Source organism: Lycorma delicatula, chromosome 10, assembly GCF_047948215.1.
Source record: "Lycorma delicatula isolate Av1 chromosome 10, ASM4794821v1, whole genome shotgun sequence".
NCBI lineage: Eukaryota > Metazoa > Arthropoda > Insecta > Hemiptera > Fulgoridae > Lycorma > Lycorma delicatula.
The window spans coordinates 68,500,713-68,517,724 of NC_134464.1; the positions used below are offsets into that span (position 1 = coordinate 68,500,713).

A 17,012-nucleotide genomic window follows, 5' to 3' on the forward strand; every position below is an offset into this window, starting at 1 on the left:
TTAAAAGTAAGGATCCGCTCCTAACACTCAGCAAAAGTGCATCAATAAACTATATTGTAAGCTGACTGCCTGCCCTTGTCAGTACAAATATAATATCAAACTTACAAATGAACTTATCAAACTTACAATTCAGGTATGCTTCTGATCATATATTAAAGAGATTTTCTAACTATTTTAAGGTGGGCACCATTAATAACATAGATTATAACAACGGGGAAACTATATGATAGCTCAGAAATGATTTTTAGTGACATTTCTATGATTTTGAGAGTGAAAATTTTAATTTTAATTTTAAGAAAATTTAATTTGTTTTTTAAAGATTTAACTACTTATTGTCAGTCTGAATAAATAGATTTAAAATGGAAAAGTTATTAATTTTAAGAAATTTTAAACTAGTATAAAGTTTACTCACCAATAATTAATAAAGAATGCATAAACAATATTCCATATCTATTAGTAGGCACGGCGTATGAAATAAGGAAGCACGTATTAGCAAGTTGGAAGAGCACGTGTTGAGGGTTACGCCAAATATCACACCATCCAAGAGTACCTAAATGAAAAAAAAAAGAAAGTATAATTGTGTCACAAACATTTATTTACCAAAACTTAAAATTCTGGTTGTTTTTTCAAAATTCTCCTTTTGTTATCGTATTTACTTCTAAACAATTTGTGTAATAGAATAAGTATCCTTTTTATTAAGTAACAAAGCCTTCAAAAGTTCTTTTTTTCCATTATCACTAATTTATATATTTTAAAGTTACTAGAGAACTGCGCCCCCTGGTCGTTTTGGAGCCAGCATGTCAGCATTTTCTTATCATGTAATAAATAAAAAAAAAAAATTTTTGCCACAGTCGTGTTCAACCATTAGCGATTCCAATTCCTTGGAATTTTCTTGCCAGATTTTACAGGTGGTTTGCCAAAATTTAGCCATTCAGTCATATTCAACCATTGGTTGAATTCCAATTCCTTGGAATTTTTCTGGAGAAACAGTGTTTGCTCATATCTCGACTCAGATAGATTTGAGGAAAAATTTTGGGTGAGGCTTTACTAGGTGTCACTAGATTTTCCAAGTGTTTTAAGCCATTGTCCATTCCAGTAGATCAATTAGGTCTCAAGTTATTGCAATTTTCATGTTTTCAGCATTTTCTTAGCATTTTATAAAGTAGGGAGTATAAGCTGTATTGATTGAGAAAGTTGTATTCGCTAGTGGAAGATAAATATTAAAAATATGTTGAGGTGTGTTGATGATAATGTTCTTTTAGTATACCAAAATTAAGCTAGAATAAATTCTGAATTGCAAGAATCTATTACTAAAGAGATGATTAATCTGAAAATACACCAGTAAGAGTAAAAAAAAGGTTATGAGATGTGAAAAAAGATAATAAGAAATTAATTATGGATCTTGTCTCAAAAGTGGACACATTTTCTAAATTGCTACCATAATAGCAAAAAACGTGTTTGTCATTCACTATTCATTATTTTCATCCAACATGGTTTGATTAACTTAATCCACAAGGTGCCAAATAAATAACATGCTGTTTGTTTTTTATATATTATATATTTACTGTTAGGAGGATATTTATATTCCCTAACAGTATATTTAAATTCACTGTTGTGGAGGCCGAAAGGAAAATCCAGCAAAATTTGATCAAATGAGTCAGTGATATTATGTTGGTGCCACATAAAATAGCCATAATATAGGAGTCTAGCATAAATTTTGATGTACCACATTCCTTGTGTTTTTGTCTTTTTGTTACTGCACATATATTCTCTGCTGTGTTTGAATGCACAGTGATTGGATCTTGAAAGTTAATAGAATGATTAACTATTTGTGTAAAATTGTATCAATCGGAAATTATGTTCATCCCAGATCTAATACACACCTTTATATCACTTAGTAATGTGTCTTTTGTTCAATCGAGAACCACATATACAAAACTTCTTTTGTTTCTCAGAAAATTCCCAGAAACACCCAATGCTGAAGGTATATCGTTCCCATGTTGTATTTTTGCCTTGAAAAAAAATTCATTTATTTCCATGTTCAAACCATTCCTGCCTATAATTACTGGGCTATTGAGTAACATTTCTAAACACACTTCCCTTAAAAAATCTTTCCAGTCAGTTACAATGATACTATCTATATCAAACTCTTTGTTATAAAACTTAAAACTGGTATATTCCCTACTCCATGCATACAGGAAATAAACAACTTCCAGTTTCGGTTGCTGGATTGCAGCCATGTCTGCTCCTTAAAGAATAATTGCGACAACTTGCCTTTGCACAATGCCATTTATCATCTCTGACGCTTAACAAAAGAGACATTTCATGACCTTGTATGCAAAACATAGGATTATGTAAATAAAATTCCTTTGGCTTGTAAAAAAACAAACAGCATTTTATTTATCTGGCACCTTACAAATTAAGTTAATCATATCCAAGTTGGATGAAAATATTGAATAGTAAGTGACAAATATAGCCAATACATGCACTACATAATTGAAATAATTGACTTCACCACTTAGCAAACAGCCAACAGTATAACAATGATAAGACAGGTAAAAATATAATTATTGCAATGAAAGATAAACATTAGCAATTTAATGTTGTACATCATTATTTAATCCTTAAATAATTTACATAACAATATTAATAATTTAGAAAATGAATTTTAAGGAATGTATCGGCTTTCAAAAGATGACTCTTAGATGTTAACTTATTTTTTCTTGTTCTTGAATTTGGTTATTGACTCTGTATCAGTATCCATCTCCTCAAATGTCTTCCAACATCTCTTTTCCCTTCAGCAGGATATATACATACATATCTCCTTAAAGGCAATCTGTGGGGACTCATCCCTTGCAAATGACTGCACCAACGTCTCTTGTAATTGGTTAATCTTTGTTTTATAGATGAAACTCCCAGTAATGTTTTATCAAAATAATGTTGTAAGTAACATTACTTAAAGTAATGTTTGTGTCTATCAATTACGGTACAACCCAAAGTACTTCTTAAAAACTTCATTTTAGCAACCTGAATCTGCTATCATCTTATTTGAGTTCATCCAAGTTTCACTTGCAACAAAAGAGTCAAAATCACCAATGAGTTATAAAACTTTATGAGTTTCTACCCTTACTTTATTCCTTAATGTGTGGTGGATTGTTCCAGTCATATTTTGGAATTTGACAACTTTCTCTTTAATGTCATTATTCTCTTCATATGAAATGTTACATCATAAATATTTGTAACGACTAGTTGTACTCTGATTGTTGATGACATTTGTGGAAAAATGACTTACATATTTCCACCAATGCCACAATCTTAGTCTTTGTTTCTGATTTAGTAAGACTGTAACATGTAAACGTTCTGTAAAGTACTTTTTGTAATTCTTTTTTACTTTCTTGAGCTACAGCCATATCATCAGCAAATAATAGTGAACTGCACTTCTCATCATTGTTCAGTTTAATAACAAAATAAAATTTATTTTCTCATGTTTGTAACAAGTTATCAATGTGTATATTAAAAATAGTTGGTGAGACATAACAGTTTTGTCTAATTCCTTTATTTGCTGAAATATTTTGTGTTATCTTGCCCTTCAATGACAAAACTATGGTGGAGTTATCATAACTAGAGCTATCATAACTAGTAGCTCTAGCTTAACTAGAAGCTCTAGCTTAACTAGAGCTACTAAATATTTTGGATAATCCCTCTGTTCCATAATTTCTCACATCAAACTGTGATCCACATTATTAAATGTCTTCTCCATATCAATGAATGCAAGATGAATTTCACAATTAAATTCATGCTGCTTCTGGAAAATTTGCTTTAACATGAAAATAACCATCAGTATATACTTACTTTTGTTATGTAAGTAGTAAAATCATATAGTAATGTACAGATCAACAGCAGACAGGCAAAAAAGGGAGTTTTCATGCGAAAAAGAAATCTGCTGGTATCATATATTGATCTAACAATTAGGAAGATATTCTTAAAAATATTCATGTGAAGTGTTATGGTGATAAAACATGGAGAATAGGAAAAGAATAGAACCTTTTCAAATGAAGTGTGTTGCAGGAGAAAGTTGAAAACTGGGTGGATATGATACAAAAAAGAGATTGAAGAGACTTTAAGATAAATATGTAAGGAGAAAAATTTGTGGCAGATCACATAAAGAGACAAACTATATTGTTAGGTTATATATTAAAACATTCAGATTCAGTTAATTTGTTTTTAGACGGATGTTTAGAGGAAAAGGTTTATAAGGTTAAAAGGTTAAAAATTAAAAGGTTTCCAATATGACCAATCAGTTTAAAGAAAGACAAACGTAACTCAGACAAAATTGGATGTAAAAAACTAATAGCAACTAATATGTTGGTTGTTATAATTAACAGGTTACAAAAATTGACAAAAGAAATCCTATCATTAAAAATCACTGTTTTACATTTAAGAGGCAGAAAGGTGTAGATGCAAAAATTAAAATTTTTGTCTTCCTTCAAGTTAACAAATACAAAAACTGTTAACAATTATTTTACTAAACATGTAAACTAATATATATATAAGTATCTCTATAATAAATGAAAATGCATAAATATAACTCTCAGTTATTAATTAATTTTCATGTGAATACAATATGTGCTGCGTACTTAGTAAATATATTTTTTTTGAAGGATTAACAATTTAAATCAGCAACTATTTCACTTGAACCATGATCTTCACTATTTAAACTGTTCTGTCTTCTTTTAATAAAATTTTATAGTTTTTTTTTTTATGTATGTAATTATGAATAATTTTTTAAAATTTGTTTTTTTTTTGTTTTGTATTGTTTTTGTTATATATATTTCACAATAAATATTTTCTGTAATTTCCTTTAATTTCTAGGCCCTTAAATTTTTTTTTTGTATCTCAGTATGATAATGATTATCAGTCCTATATCTTAAATAATTTTTTTTAAATTTTTTAATCTTCTGTAAGATTTCAGAAAATTAGTTTTTATTTTTCTATAATAAAACTTCACTCATCTCTTCCTAGCTTTTCAAATTATCCTTTTTTTATTGCTACCAAAATAACAAATTGGAAGTCTTCATTTCGCTAAATTCATTTATTAAATCCATTATTTTTTTTATAAAAATTATATTTCTTATAGTTATTATCTGTTTAAGGTATGAAATTTTTACGGTACATTACAAAATGGATTAATATCATGTACGCATAAATGTGTTTGTTGTTGTTATCTTTTAAAAACATGCATTTTGCATGTAAGTAGAGATAAATTAATGACAAAAACCTGAATTTTCATTTAATTGGGTTTTATATTTAGTAGCAGCTGAAATGAAAAAAATTATATACATTTGATATAGATCCAGATTCCTCACCAAGCAAATAGAAAAATTTATATCTTTTTGATGCTTATAAAAGTAAATATGAAGATTAAAAAAAAAACCTGCTGTAGTTAAGAGTATCAGAAGGGTAAATTTCTGGTTTTAATTAACCTTCAAAATTACCCAAACCCCCACTTTTTTGGATCTAACTCTGGTTCCTGTAAACCAATTCACTTAAAAATCAACAGTGCTCTATTTCTAATACGTTTACATCACCCCAACAAGTTTAATCAAAATCGGTTTAGATTTGCATTTGGTAGAGTGGGAGGAAAATTGTATACTTACATTTATACATATGTGCATAAACCTGACTATATAAACATGACCAGGCACAGTATCAATTTCCAAATTCTTTATAAATCAGCTAAAAATTTTTACTTAATTGATGACAATATTGTAATATATAAGCCAGAAATATATTAATGAAGTTTTAAATGAGAATGAGAATACTATTTATTTGAGAAACCTGGATTTTGGTAGATGAGTTTTACATGTAAATGATATATACAGATATAACTTAAAGTAAGAAGATTAATAATATATTATTTTCTTACCCTAAAATTTAATAACTGTGGGTATAAACAAGGATGATTCAGTTACATCATTATATCACAGTTGTTAAAGACATAATAAACAATATACTTGCGATAACAGTACTTGATCAAGCTGTGCAAGTGCTTTCAAATTGTTTAGCCATTCATAACCAAATGTTATTGTACAGAGTTATGGTGTAGCCAGATGGAACAAATTATTGTTTATAGATTGTCAATAATTATGCATATATTATTATCTTTCAAGTAAATATTTAATTGTTATACTTACATTACAATTTTTCTTTCTGCAGTAATTATATGGTATAATAATTATTTAAAAAAATATAAACTATAAAAAATTTAATGAAATTTGTTTTGTTATTATTATCTTAAAATAAAAAACGATCTTTATCCAAGTAAATGTGTATTCTTATTAGTTGAGTACAATACTTGAACTACATATAATACTTCATTATGGTATTATAAAATCATTATGAGTAATTTATTTTAACGTACAATTTTTAAAAGACAAGTAGATTTCATTTAAAAAGTGACAGGGCATTGTAACCAGTGTAGTGATAAACATTGTTACCTTTATGAATGATTCAGGATTAAAGTGTTTTTACTGAAACATATAACATTTTAAGTAAATTTCATTTTATTATTAACAAACCGTTTTTAATTACATTCATGTTCAAAATAAATAATATAATAAATGCTATTTTGCTGTAAGACAGTGACTAAATAAAAAGCTGATGACTTTTACATCCAAATAGTTAATATTTTTTACTATAGTTATTTATTTATTACAATAATGATGAATTAATTTTTATTAAGAGACCACCAACCATATTTACATTAGAGAAAGATGTAATTTATTACACAATTTTTCAATTTCAAAGAATAGTTAAACAGTGGAGAACAGCAGCTTACTTTTGGAGAATAATGTAATCAAGATCAAAAAATAAAAATATCTTAGAAAGTAATTTTTCTTTTACTTTAACCAAAATATCTCTAAGACTTCTGGAGTTGATGAGATATCCTTTTTAAAGCTAACATATAAGAAGGAATGGAATATACAGATTTTAATAGGTAAAAAATATTATTCTACTTAGGTTTAAATAAATAAATCTTTTATCAGATAAAAAATTGATATGTTTGAAGTCAATACTAATGGTTTAAATATAAAAATAAGAAATAATGATAAGATAAATATATTAAATACAGTTGTTCAACTTAAAAAGGTCCCATTACTTAGTTTAGTCTGTAAATAATAGCTTATTGGCAAATACTTACATAATAATTTTCAGAAGGCGTTGAAAATGATGTCCATCCACTTTTATGAACTTTTCAATACATTTAATCATGTTCCTGGCTACTGTTGTTATCTGTACCCTGTCTATTTCCTGGATGGCGATGGTAATGTTTTTCTTCAATTCCTGCAGGTGTTTAGATTTTTTTCTACAAACAATTTATTTTAAATAATCCCCACAGAAAGTAACCTGGACTAGTCAGATCAGGGAATCTTGATGGCAGCAATCCTTTAGAAATGATTCTTCCACCTAAAAAATACTGTTAACATCACTACAGTAGAGCAAGCTCTCTATGGCAAGTGGAACTGTCCTGTTGCTACCAGCAGTCACACTCATTCTCTTGCAGAAAGGCTATGAACTGTAGGATAATTTCTTGGTAGATGTCAGTTTCCACAGTTTTTTCAAAAACTATTATTCGCTGCCTTGAAACTGCAGATCATATGCCTATTTTTTGTAGGTGTACTGGAGATTCAAAGAAAATGAGCAGATTTTCAGTATCCTACATTCGGTAGATATGAATATTAACATACCCACGAGGTGAAACCATGGTTCATTTATGAAAAACACTTGATCTAAAATGCTAATACTACTACCTCTAATGAAGTTCTTGAACCATTTTAGACAAATCAGCATTTGTTAGCTCAAGGAAACTTGCATTCGATACAGATAATATTTGAGCATTCTCCACACTGCAATGTGGACTGAACCTAGTGAAGTTCTTTTCCCAGTCTAGTCTCTGCAAAAATTTATGAGAATATCTTGTGACTGTCACTTTCATGTCCTGTACACCTTGCATCATTAAAACTGAACTGTGTTGAACATGTTTCTGATCTAACACCAAACCAGTTTCACAAAATTTTTTAATTAACTTCTAAATAACACTTTTCACTGTTGTTTCCTTTTCAAATTTCTCCCTGAACTTTCATCGATATGCAACATGAGATTTCATCTCTAAATAAGTCTCCATTACAAATACACATTTTTCAACTATTATCTACATTTTACCAAATAACAATACATGATTATTCAACCTTGTTCAAAATTCAGTGCTCGACACAGGCGCAATGATCAAATATGCAGGCAATAAACAGTTCTCCCCACTCCAACTCCAGTCATTATTTTATCCACACCAATGTATGAATTTAAACAAAATATGCATTTAGTATAAACTACTGAGTGATGGGACCTCTTTTAATTTGGAACTGTATAAAAACACTACTTCTTCAGCCTAATCGATGGAATGAGGATATATTATTAATCTGCCATGAAGATTGGAGATGTATGTATGTAACACCATAAACACACACACAGATATATATATATATATATGAATATATATACATACATATATATATATGAATATATATACATATATATATATGAATATATATACATATATACATGCTACATATATAGCATGGCATAGTTATTCTGTGAAAGAAGGTGGGTAAAAATGAAATGAAAACTTAGAGGATAACGTAACTAACATCATTGATATAATTTTGGTCAATCTATTTTTTTATGTAAATCATACATACTTTATCTTTCTAATTAAAACACAAATACTATTCTCATGTCATCTATATTATATATTAAAAAAATTAGGCTGAAAACCTATTTCCACTAGACAGATCCGGCTGAATTTTTTCATTCTGCTTAGAGTGACCCACAGAAACATCATCAGACCCCAAACTTGAGTCTCCTATGAGAATTTCTCAAAAAATCCTCATTTATTACTTCTTAATTGAGGAAAATTCTGAGATTATTACTCACAAGATTATTACTCACTTTGAAGGGCTGTCTATGCTTGATGACATATCTGCGGGCCATTCTGTGCAGAATAAAAAAAATCCTCCCAATCTGTCCAATAGAACGTCTGGACAGACTGTAACTAGCTTTTGAGCATGTATTTTACCTATGGTAGGAAAAAAAAACAAGAGGGTTGGAGGTGTGACGTGTTGTAAGTAGAATAGGCTTTTAGTCAAATTTTAAAAAAATATGTATTACATTACTTTCTACTAATAACATTGTTGAGCAGCATGGATTCACAAGGTTTTTAGCCAGTTTTATAAATATAAAGTATTTTTTGTTAAACCCTGTCTCCCAGAACTAGACCCCCAATTAAGCATGAACATGGTTTCAGGAGGTACCTTCGCCTCTAGCTGCAAGATGAGGCAAAAGCCAGGCCCGGCTATGCCGTTCCTGGCCACCATCACCCAGAAACTAAGGCACGGTCCTTTGGGCTTCGCGTCTAACGGGGACACCCGAGAAGGGATGGCCCCGCCGGGACTCAGTCTTTTACCTCAGGGGCTCGAGAGTCTCCACACTTCATCACAACTGACCACCCGTGCAAGCACGGGCGAGCGGCAGCTCCGTACGAAGCTGACCCTCACCTCCTCGCTTACCAATATTGCACTTGCAGTATTCCCGACGCAAAACCCGTCACAGTGTCGAAGTCCACCGAACTGTGTAACATCATTCCAACGATGGTCCCCACTTCAAGATGCCCAGTTACAACAGCACAGTCGCGGCTTTCCTCGTCCCACCCCGTGCACTGGAATATCACGTGTTCCGGCCTGTCTAACTTTGACGTAGGGGCAGAAGGGGCCTTCAGTTCTTCTTCGTCCACACAGGTATGAACGAAAGATCTCATCGCTGGTTAGGAATTGTGCCAACTAGAATCCCAGTTCGCCAAATTTCCTCCCGGCCCACGGCTCAATGTGCGTTGTCAAACGATGCGTCTACCTCCCTTTCGTGGGCGCACCCCACCTGGCTTGCCAATCTCTGTAGACAGTTGCGTTGATATCGTCCTTAGACATACCCTGATAAACTTACGCACGAGCCGCCACCAGCTATTGAAGTGGCGGCATCCCAGTCACCACCAGCAACGCCTCAGTCAAAACCGAGGCGTATGCTACACCACCTACGGCGCTGTACTCCCTCCAAAAATCTTCTGTTACGCCCTACCACTATTGCTCTCTTCTACACTGGGGCGCCATAGAGGAGGATCGAAGTCGCCGCATGCGCGTACAGCCTCCTCTTCGACGTACGGGCCCTCCAACATTCGATAGTAACTTAAGCAAGTTCTTGAAAGCCTGCCCAGCTTCTAACTCACTGCCTGGACGTGACGAGTGAATGACCGCCTATGATTCAACCACCTCCCAAGATACTTGACGGCCTCCCGTGATTGGACCATCGCTCCCTCCATCGAAATTGGGAAGGTCGCCTCTTTCCCGTCATTAGAACAAACAGAGATTTATCGCAGGACAGATGGAATCCCACCCTGGCCATCCTCTTACCGACTATAGTGATAGCGGCATTCGCGGCACGTGTCACTTCCTCTTCCGTCTTTGGCACCTCCACCAAGGCCAAATTATCAGCGTAAGCAATAGAGGTGTCTCCTCACGGGTATCGAAACCGGAGGACTGCATCGTACACGATATTCCATAGGTGGGAACTCAAAATGGAGCCCTGGGGCACCCCACACGTGGACTGGAACCAGATTTCAGCGTCACCAAGCTTGTATGCCAGCTTCCTATCATTAAGATAGTCTTCCAACATCCTCCTAAGATAGCCGCCAACATCCCACCACCTTAGCGCCCAGAAGACGGAGTCCCAGCTGAGGGAGTTAAAGGCATTTCGTATGTCAAGGAGTATTACCACCGGAATCCTGTATGACCTCAAAGTGCCTGTCGCTGCTGCATCTTCAATTTTCATCACCGCGTCGACTGCATCGACCGTCGACCGCCCTGGTCGAAAGCCATACTGCCTTACGTTCACCATAATTTCCTCACCGAGGCTGGCATCGAGCATCTTCTCGAAAAGATTCGTGAGATTATTAATAAGGCAGATGGACCTATACGAAGTGGTGTCTTCACCGTACCACGTTTCTTCACCAAGACCAACCTCGACCACTTCCAATCTTCCGGAAAGGAACCACGGCGCAGCATGTTATTAAATATTCGGAGGACCTCCGCCGATGTCTCCTACACTAAGATGCGGACTACTTCAACCAGTATGCCACCCGGGCCAGGATTCTTGTGTAGTCTCATCCGTTTTTTGTGTGCCCGTATGCCGGCCTCACTGAAGTTATCTTGAACTCCTCTGAGCCTCCAATTACTTGCTTCACCGCATTCCGTATCTCCTGTTCAGAGGAGTCGTGTTCTATGTCCTGAATATGGACGACCGAGCTTCTACCTTCCCTCGATTTGTAAGTAACTTGATGATCAGTCGCCTTATTACACAGAGTCTCTCTCAACTTCTCTGCCTTCTGCTCCTCAGTAGCCGAATCGAAGTACAGGCAAAATGTCCGCCTCACTGGTGACTCATCCTCTTGCCATAGAATCTTCGATGTTTCCTCGACAATATCACCGTGCCGGATCCCTGTCTGCAACAGTGACAGATCCTTGGAGGACCGTATACCCTACAAGTCAGAAAAACGGCATACGTCAGCCGAAACAGTTGTTATGCGGCATATTTTGTTCAAAACCTCGGTCGGCCAGTTCACTGTTGCCGTCTCAACTAGTTCATCCTCTGTCAACGTCTGGGTCAATATCGCTTTTATGTCGCGACCTCTTCTCCAGGTCTACGTGAACACCTCTGCCTGTTCCGAAGACTTGGTTTTACAAGTAGTGCAGGGCGGCACGACTCCCGCCACCTGTCCTGCTAACTTAATCAAGATATCGGCAGTCTGCTTAATTTCTCGTTTGATGTTTCGACGAGTGCTCGCCACCAGCGACTGCAACGTCGAAATCTGAGAAATCATAACCTGAACAACTGTCCCAAAGTCCAAATCAGTCGCTCGTCTGGTCGCGCCATCTCGGCACCATTAACATCATTGACATCTGGTGTGTCCCCGTTCGAACCTTCTCTTAAAATCCGGGGATGCACGCCACTCGTAGACCTCTCCGAAGACTCCTGCTTCTGTGGTGATAAAGGCTTCAGCCTCTTAAGTTTGGGCCTACGTGCTGATGTGGTACCGCCCTCTCCATATCCCCTTCGCAGCCCGGTTGCATACTCTCATCCTCGGAAAAACTGCATGACCTCGAGGAAGCAAACGCAGGCGATATTATAATTATATAATATTATTTTGTAATAACAACACTGCAGAGCAACAAGGAGCCATTAGTTTTATATATATATATATATATATATATACAAATCTAGTGGTTTCTGCAAGTATGTTACTCTTTTGCAAAATCTTCTCAACTAATTGAGCTGAAATTTTGCATAAGTATATTTTTTTTATTTCTGGAAAGAACATAGGACTATTGCTGTTACAAAATGTTTCACCATTTCAAGATGGTGGCCATTTAAATGGCTAGCTGTAACAACTGGATTATGTTCCTTGCTGATATTCAACTTTACTATGGCCAAACCATTCATCAAATCAAATTCAGAAATCATTTGCAATATTTGAAATTAAATTTTCTAGAAAAAAAGGTATTTGTGTTTTTTGATATCTCTTTTGGTTATTGAGAAAAGTAGCTTTAAAGGTATGATGATGTATAGTATACATTCCTTTAGAATTGGCCTTTACTTTCAAGCACCTCCAGCTTCCACTTAAAGTTGCTTTTTTGATGACAATAAATAAATCACAAACTCAGACGCTTCAAGTGGTTGGTTTCCACTTGGAGAGTCATTCCTTTTTGTATGGGCAACTGTATGGGCTTGCTGCAGTCTCCTGTGGGAATAATCTTTATATATACATTCCAGAATGAGAAGCTGTAAATATTGTAGATGTGTCCATTCTTTAGATTATATTGTTCACAAACTGTTCCACAAAAACACAAAAAAAGTTAAAAAATAAAATAAAAAGTACTATCTATCACCTCTTCATGGTATTTGTCATGTAATGACAAGAACCATCCAAAATACTTTTCAATCAATACAAAGGATGGAAACTAGCTATAATTATTATTTATAAGATGAGATGACTATTTTGAAACCCATATACTTCAGAAAGTTTTGAGTTCTTTGCTGACCAAATTATTGCACTGAATAAATTACAGTACATGGATAGTTTTTATAAAGTGAACAGGCTTTAATTGTTATTTATCAGTTTTATTCTCATAAACATGAGTATAATGAACACAGTGGGGTCCTGCTGGCTAGATTGATTGGTTAATTAGGTGTAAATATCTAAACAAAAATAATTAGATATAACTAAGTGAATATAAATTGCTTGCAATGATTCTTATAATTCCTTACCTATACCAAGGTATGTAGTATAATTAAATGGCCCTTCTTCCCATGTTACATTATCTCCTGGAAGAATTTGGATAAGGGTAGCACCACGATCATGTAAACCTTGTTCTTGTTCTTGAGACATTATATTACTGCAAGAATAAAAATAATAAATCACTAAAAATATATTATAAAATATTACCTTTTTTAACATTCCTAATGGAATGAATATTAAATACTTGTTAAAAGTTTTTAATTCTGAAAACGATACTCATTGTGGAAATTACCTGTTCATCGCAGTGTTTGATCTGTCATCAAAATGTATATAGATTCTGGAATAAGTTCAAGTAATAATCATAAAAAACAATACGTCACTGTAAAATTTATATAGAGATCAAGAGATACCTTGAAATTATAATAAAGAAGGAACATTTAAAATCACATTAAATTTACATCAGCTCAGAGGTACATAGAATATAGTAAAACGTAGTGCGTTTGCCTACAACACTGAAGTTCCTGGATTTTATCTTTAGCTACAGTCTGGAATAGAGTTACACATCATCCCTGTTGAACTTACTGATCTTGGTAATAAATGTAACTAAAAAAATAAAAAAAAACTTTTGAATTGTTAAAATTTTTTCAGTTATTTCACTGGATTCATTGTTGGTGTGTTACATGAACATGTAATATTTCATGTAGATATTGGTGATACGTTAATACTTATTCAGATGGTTAGAAAATAGATTTATGTGATTAAAAATTATATTTCGTTTGTGACAATCAATTTAAGCATGTCACAAAATTGAGATCACTATCTCTTGTATCAAGGGCAAACATTATCCAAACATTTTAAATTGGGAATATATATTTGCAACATAAATTTAACAATTGGTTTGTCATACAACCAGATATTTGCAACATTACTTTGCCAGCAAATACAGCAAATTGCAATACAGCCAGCAAAAAGTAAACAGACATCCTCTCCTAAATGATTCTCAGGAAAGCTCTAACAAGTTGCAGTAGTTGTTTAGGTACTAGTAATCTTTGTTTAAAAAATCTAATAGGTTCCAGATCTTATTTACAGAACCATCAATGATTAAAAAAGGGTGGGTGGTGGAAAAGGATGATCTACTTATCAGATAGATAGGGGTAGTTAACAGTTTTGCCTAAGATTTAGAGGAATAGGAAGACCAACTTTATTTAATAGGTATCTCAGTCATTGTTTAGTTACTTTTTGCATTCCCCTGTAAGGAGAAGATTTCCATAAAACACTACAGGATAACAGCACAACAATGCAGAGACTGATTCTGAACAATGACTAACAAAATTTTAATTTTATCTATTTGAGGAAGAAAAAATGGGTGAAGGAGAATATTAGAGCAAAGGAAGGAGATACCAGTGTAATAAAAAATAAACCGCGGATTGTCTAAGGAATTTATTTTACTCTACCCTAGGATAACAAAAAAAAAAAACATTTAAAATAAATTTTTAATTTCAAAATATATATGACACTATTAACAGTTAAATTCTACCTTATACATGCAATCATTGCATAGAATATAGACGTATTAAATCTATGAACCACAAACTAAAAAATTCCTATAGAAAAATGAAAGAATACAAAGAAATCATTATTTAATAAAGTAGACAAAACAATAAAAGTGTGTCAATATGCTTACAAATAAATTTAAAAAGAATACCATATAAAATAAAAATTCTCTCATTACCTAAAATACCTAAACAATATCACTCAAATAGATTAAGGAAAACAAGCTGATAAGCAGCTAAACAAAAAAAATATATATACAAACATTATTTTAAGAATGTGAACAAAAAAGAAAAAAAGATTGCTATAGTTTTTACATAGGGCAAACAGGAAGAAAATTAAATACACACCATTTAAACAAAAAATAAATTATAAACAAATGAAAACCACACAAACATGAATTATACACAACACAATTGAACTATCACAACAAATTACTCACATGAAAACCAGCACCCAAACAAAGATATAGAAATATTACATACTTCATTAAAAGATAATATATATTTAACAGATCACAATTATCCAAAAATCAGAGCACTATACATTTCTTAATATAAAAATCAAACATTACTTAGTAATCATAACAAATGACTCATTTATACCATGTCACTGTTACCATCCTTCAATTCCACTTCACATTAATTTTAATGTACAGCTTACAAGGAAATTATTATCTAAATTAACATGTGTAATACAACCAAATAAAATTACAGTCCATATAAATTAAATTCTCAGTTCTTCTTTAATTAAGTTACATGAATTATATTTTTAAACAGTTTGTTAAATATAAAATATAAAAAAGCTGTAATAAGATCAGTTCTAAAATGCTTTATGCCACTGTTTCAAGTGAAGTTATAATTAAATGAATTTGAATTTCAATATTATTACTGTAATTTTGTATTGTATTCAGTTAACTGTTTTCGCAGTATTATATGAAATAAAAATATTTTTTTCCATAAAAATATACCTTGATATATATTAAAAAAAAGGAAAAAAAAATTGAATTAACTGGTGAACAATCATTTAGTTTATGGTTTGATGAAATGTAGAATAAAACTAAAAATAAACAAATCTGAAGATGAATTAATATGATATACTTCCATTTTTTAAAAGTAAGAGATATTAATGGTTCTTTGTTTATATTACAATGGTATTTAATGACAAAGTATAATAATAATAATAATAATTTATTACTGTACTATGATGTTCAATGACATTAAATTATAATTATATTATTATTATAGACAATTATCTATAATTATCAGTCAAATTTAGGTGAGATGAACTTATTAACTTAAGCGAGATGATTAAATTTAATTTACGGAGATGAACATTCCTATAAACATGCTAACATTTTCATTCATCCCTCCAAGCATTGTAAAGAAAATAAAGATAACGTTCTCAATATAAAAAAGTTCTTACAGGTAACGTACCTTAAATTTCGATTTTCATAAACGGTTTCAAAATACTATTATAAAACAGCATAATTTATAATAGCAAATCTACATTCTAAAGAACAACTTGTAAAAAAATAACGCATTATTAAACAATTCCGTAAGGGGCTAATATTGATCTGCACGGCGTACCAACATCTCGCATGATAATAACTAAAGTATCGAAAATTCCCGTTAGATAGCAGCACACTACAATCTTCATAACCTCTAAGAAAAGAAGTATACAGTATAAACAATCACGGAATGAATAACTATCGTTACGTAGCTGATTTTACATCATGTACCGATTTAACAAATTTCTTTACGTTTAAATACGAACGCTGAAATCAGTATGAATGTTTATTAATATTTCGGAATCATACAATTACCGACGTATAGTATTTACATTTACTCATTTTTATTAAATCGATAAACTTGTTTTCGTATTTAAATGTAAATCTGAAACATACTGTCTCAAGAACAATTTTGTTGGCGCGTTTTAACAAAAATTCTTTCCCATGAATCAAAAAATGCACAAATCATAATTGTAAGGATAATTATCTTTACAATAAAAATCACGTGCTGGATTTTGTTACTGTTAAATCATTAAAACCCTTTCTATAAAA

At 32.4% G+C, this 17,012-nt stretch overlaps 1 protein-coding gene across 2 annotated transcripts in view; it reads right to left on the reverse strand.

The window, feature by feature from the left end:
- LOC142330842 (popeye domain-containing protein 3-like) overlaps positions 1-16,550 on the reverse strand; it is a 49,727-nt gene extending 33,177 nt beyond the window's left edge. Inside the window, exons 1-3 of one of the 2 annotated variants that reach the window (XM_075376302.1) lie at positions 16,387-16,550; positions 13,429-13,556; positions 413-550 (exon numbers count right to left, since the gene is read on the reverse strand). In XM_075376302.1, coding sequence (XP_075232417.1) covers positions 413-550; positions 13,429-13,549 — 259 coding nt within the window. In that variant the 5' untranslated portion in view covers positions 13,550-13,556; positions 16,387-16,550. Of the gene's footprint in view, positions 1-412; positions 551-5,926; positions 6,030-13,428; positions 13,557-16,386 lie in introns of those variants that run through there. The other variant, XM_075376303.1, reaches the window with a different exon arrangement.
- Positions 16,551-17,012: the final 462 nt, after the last annotated feature.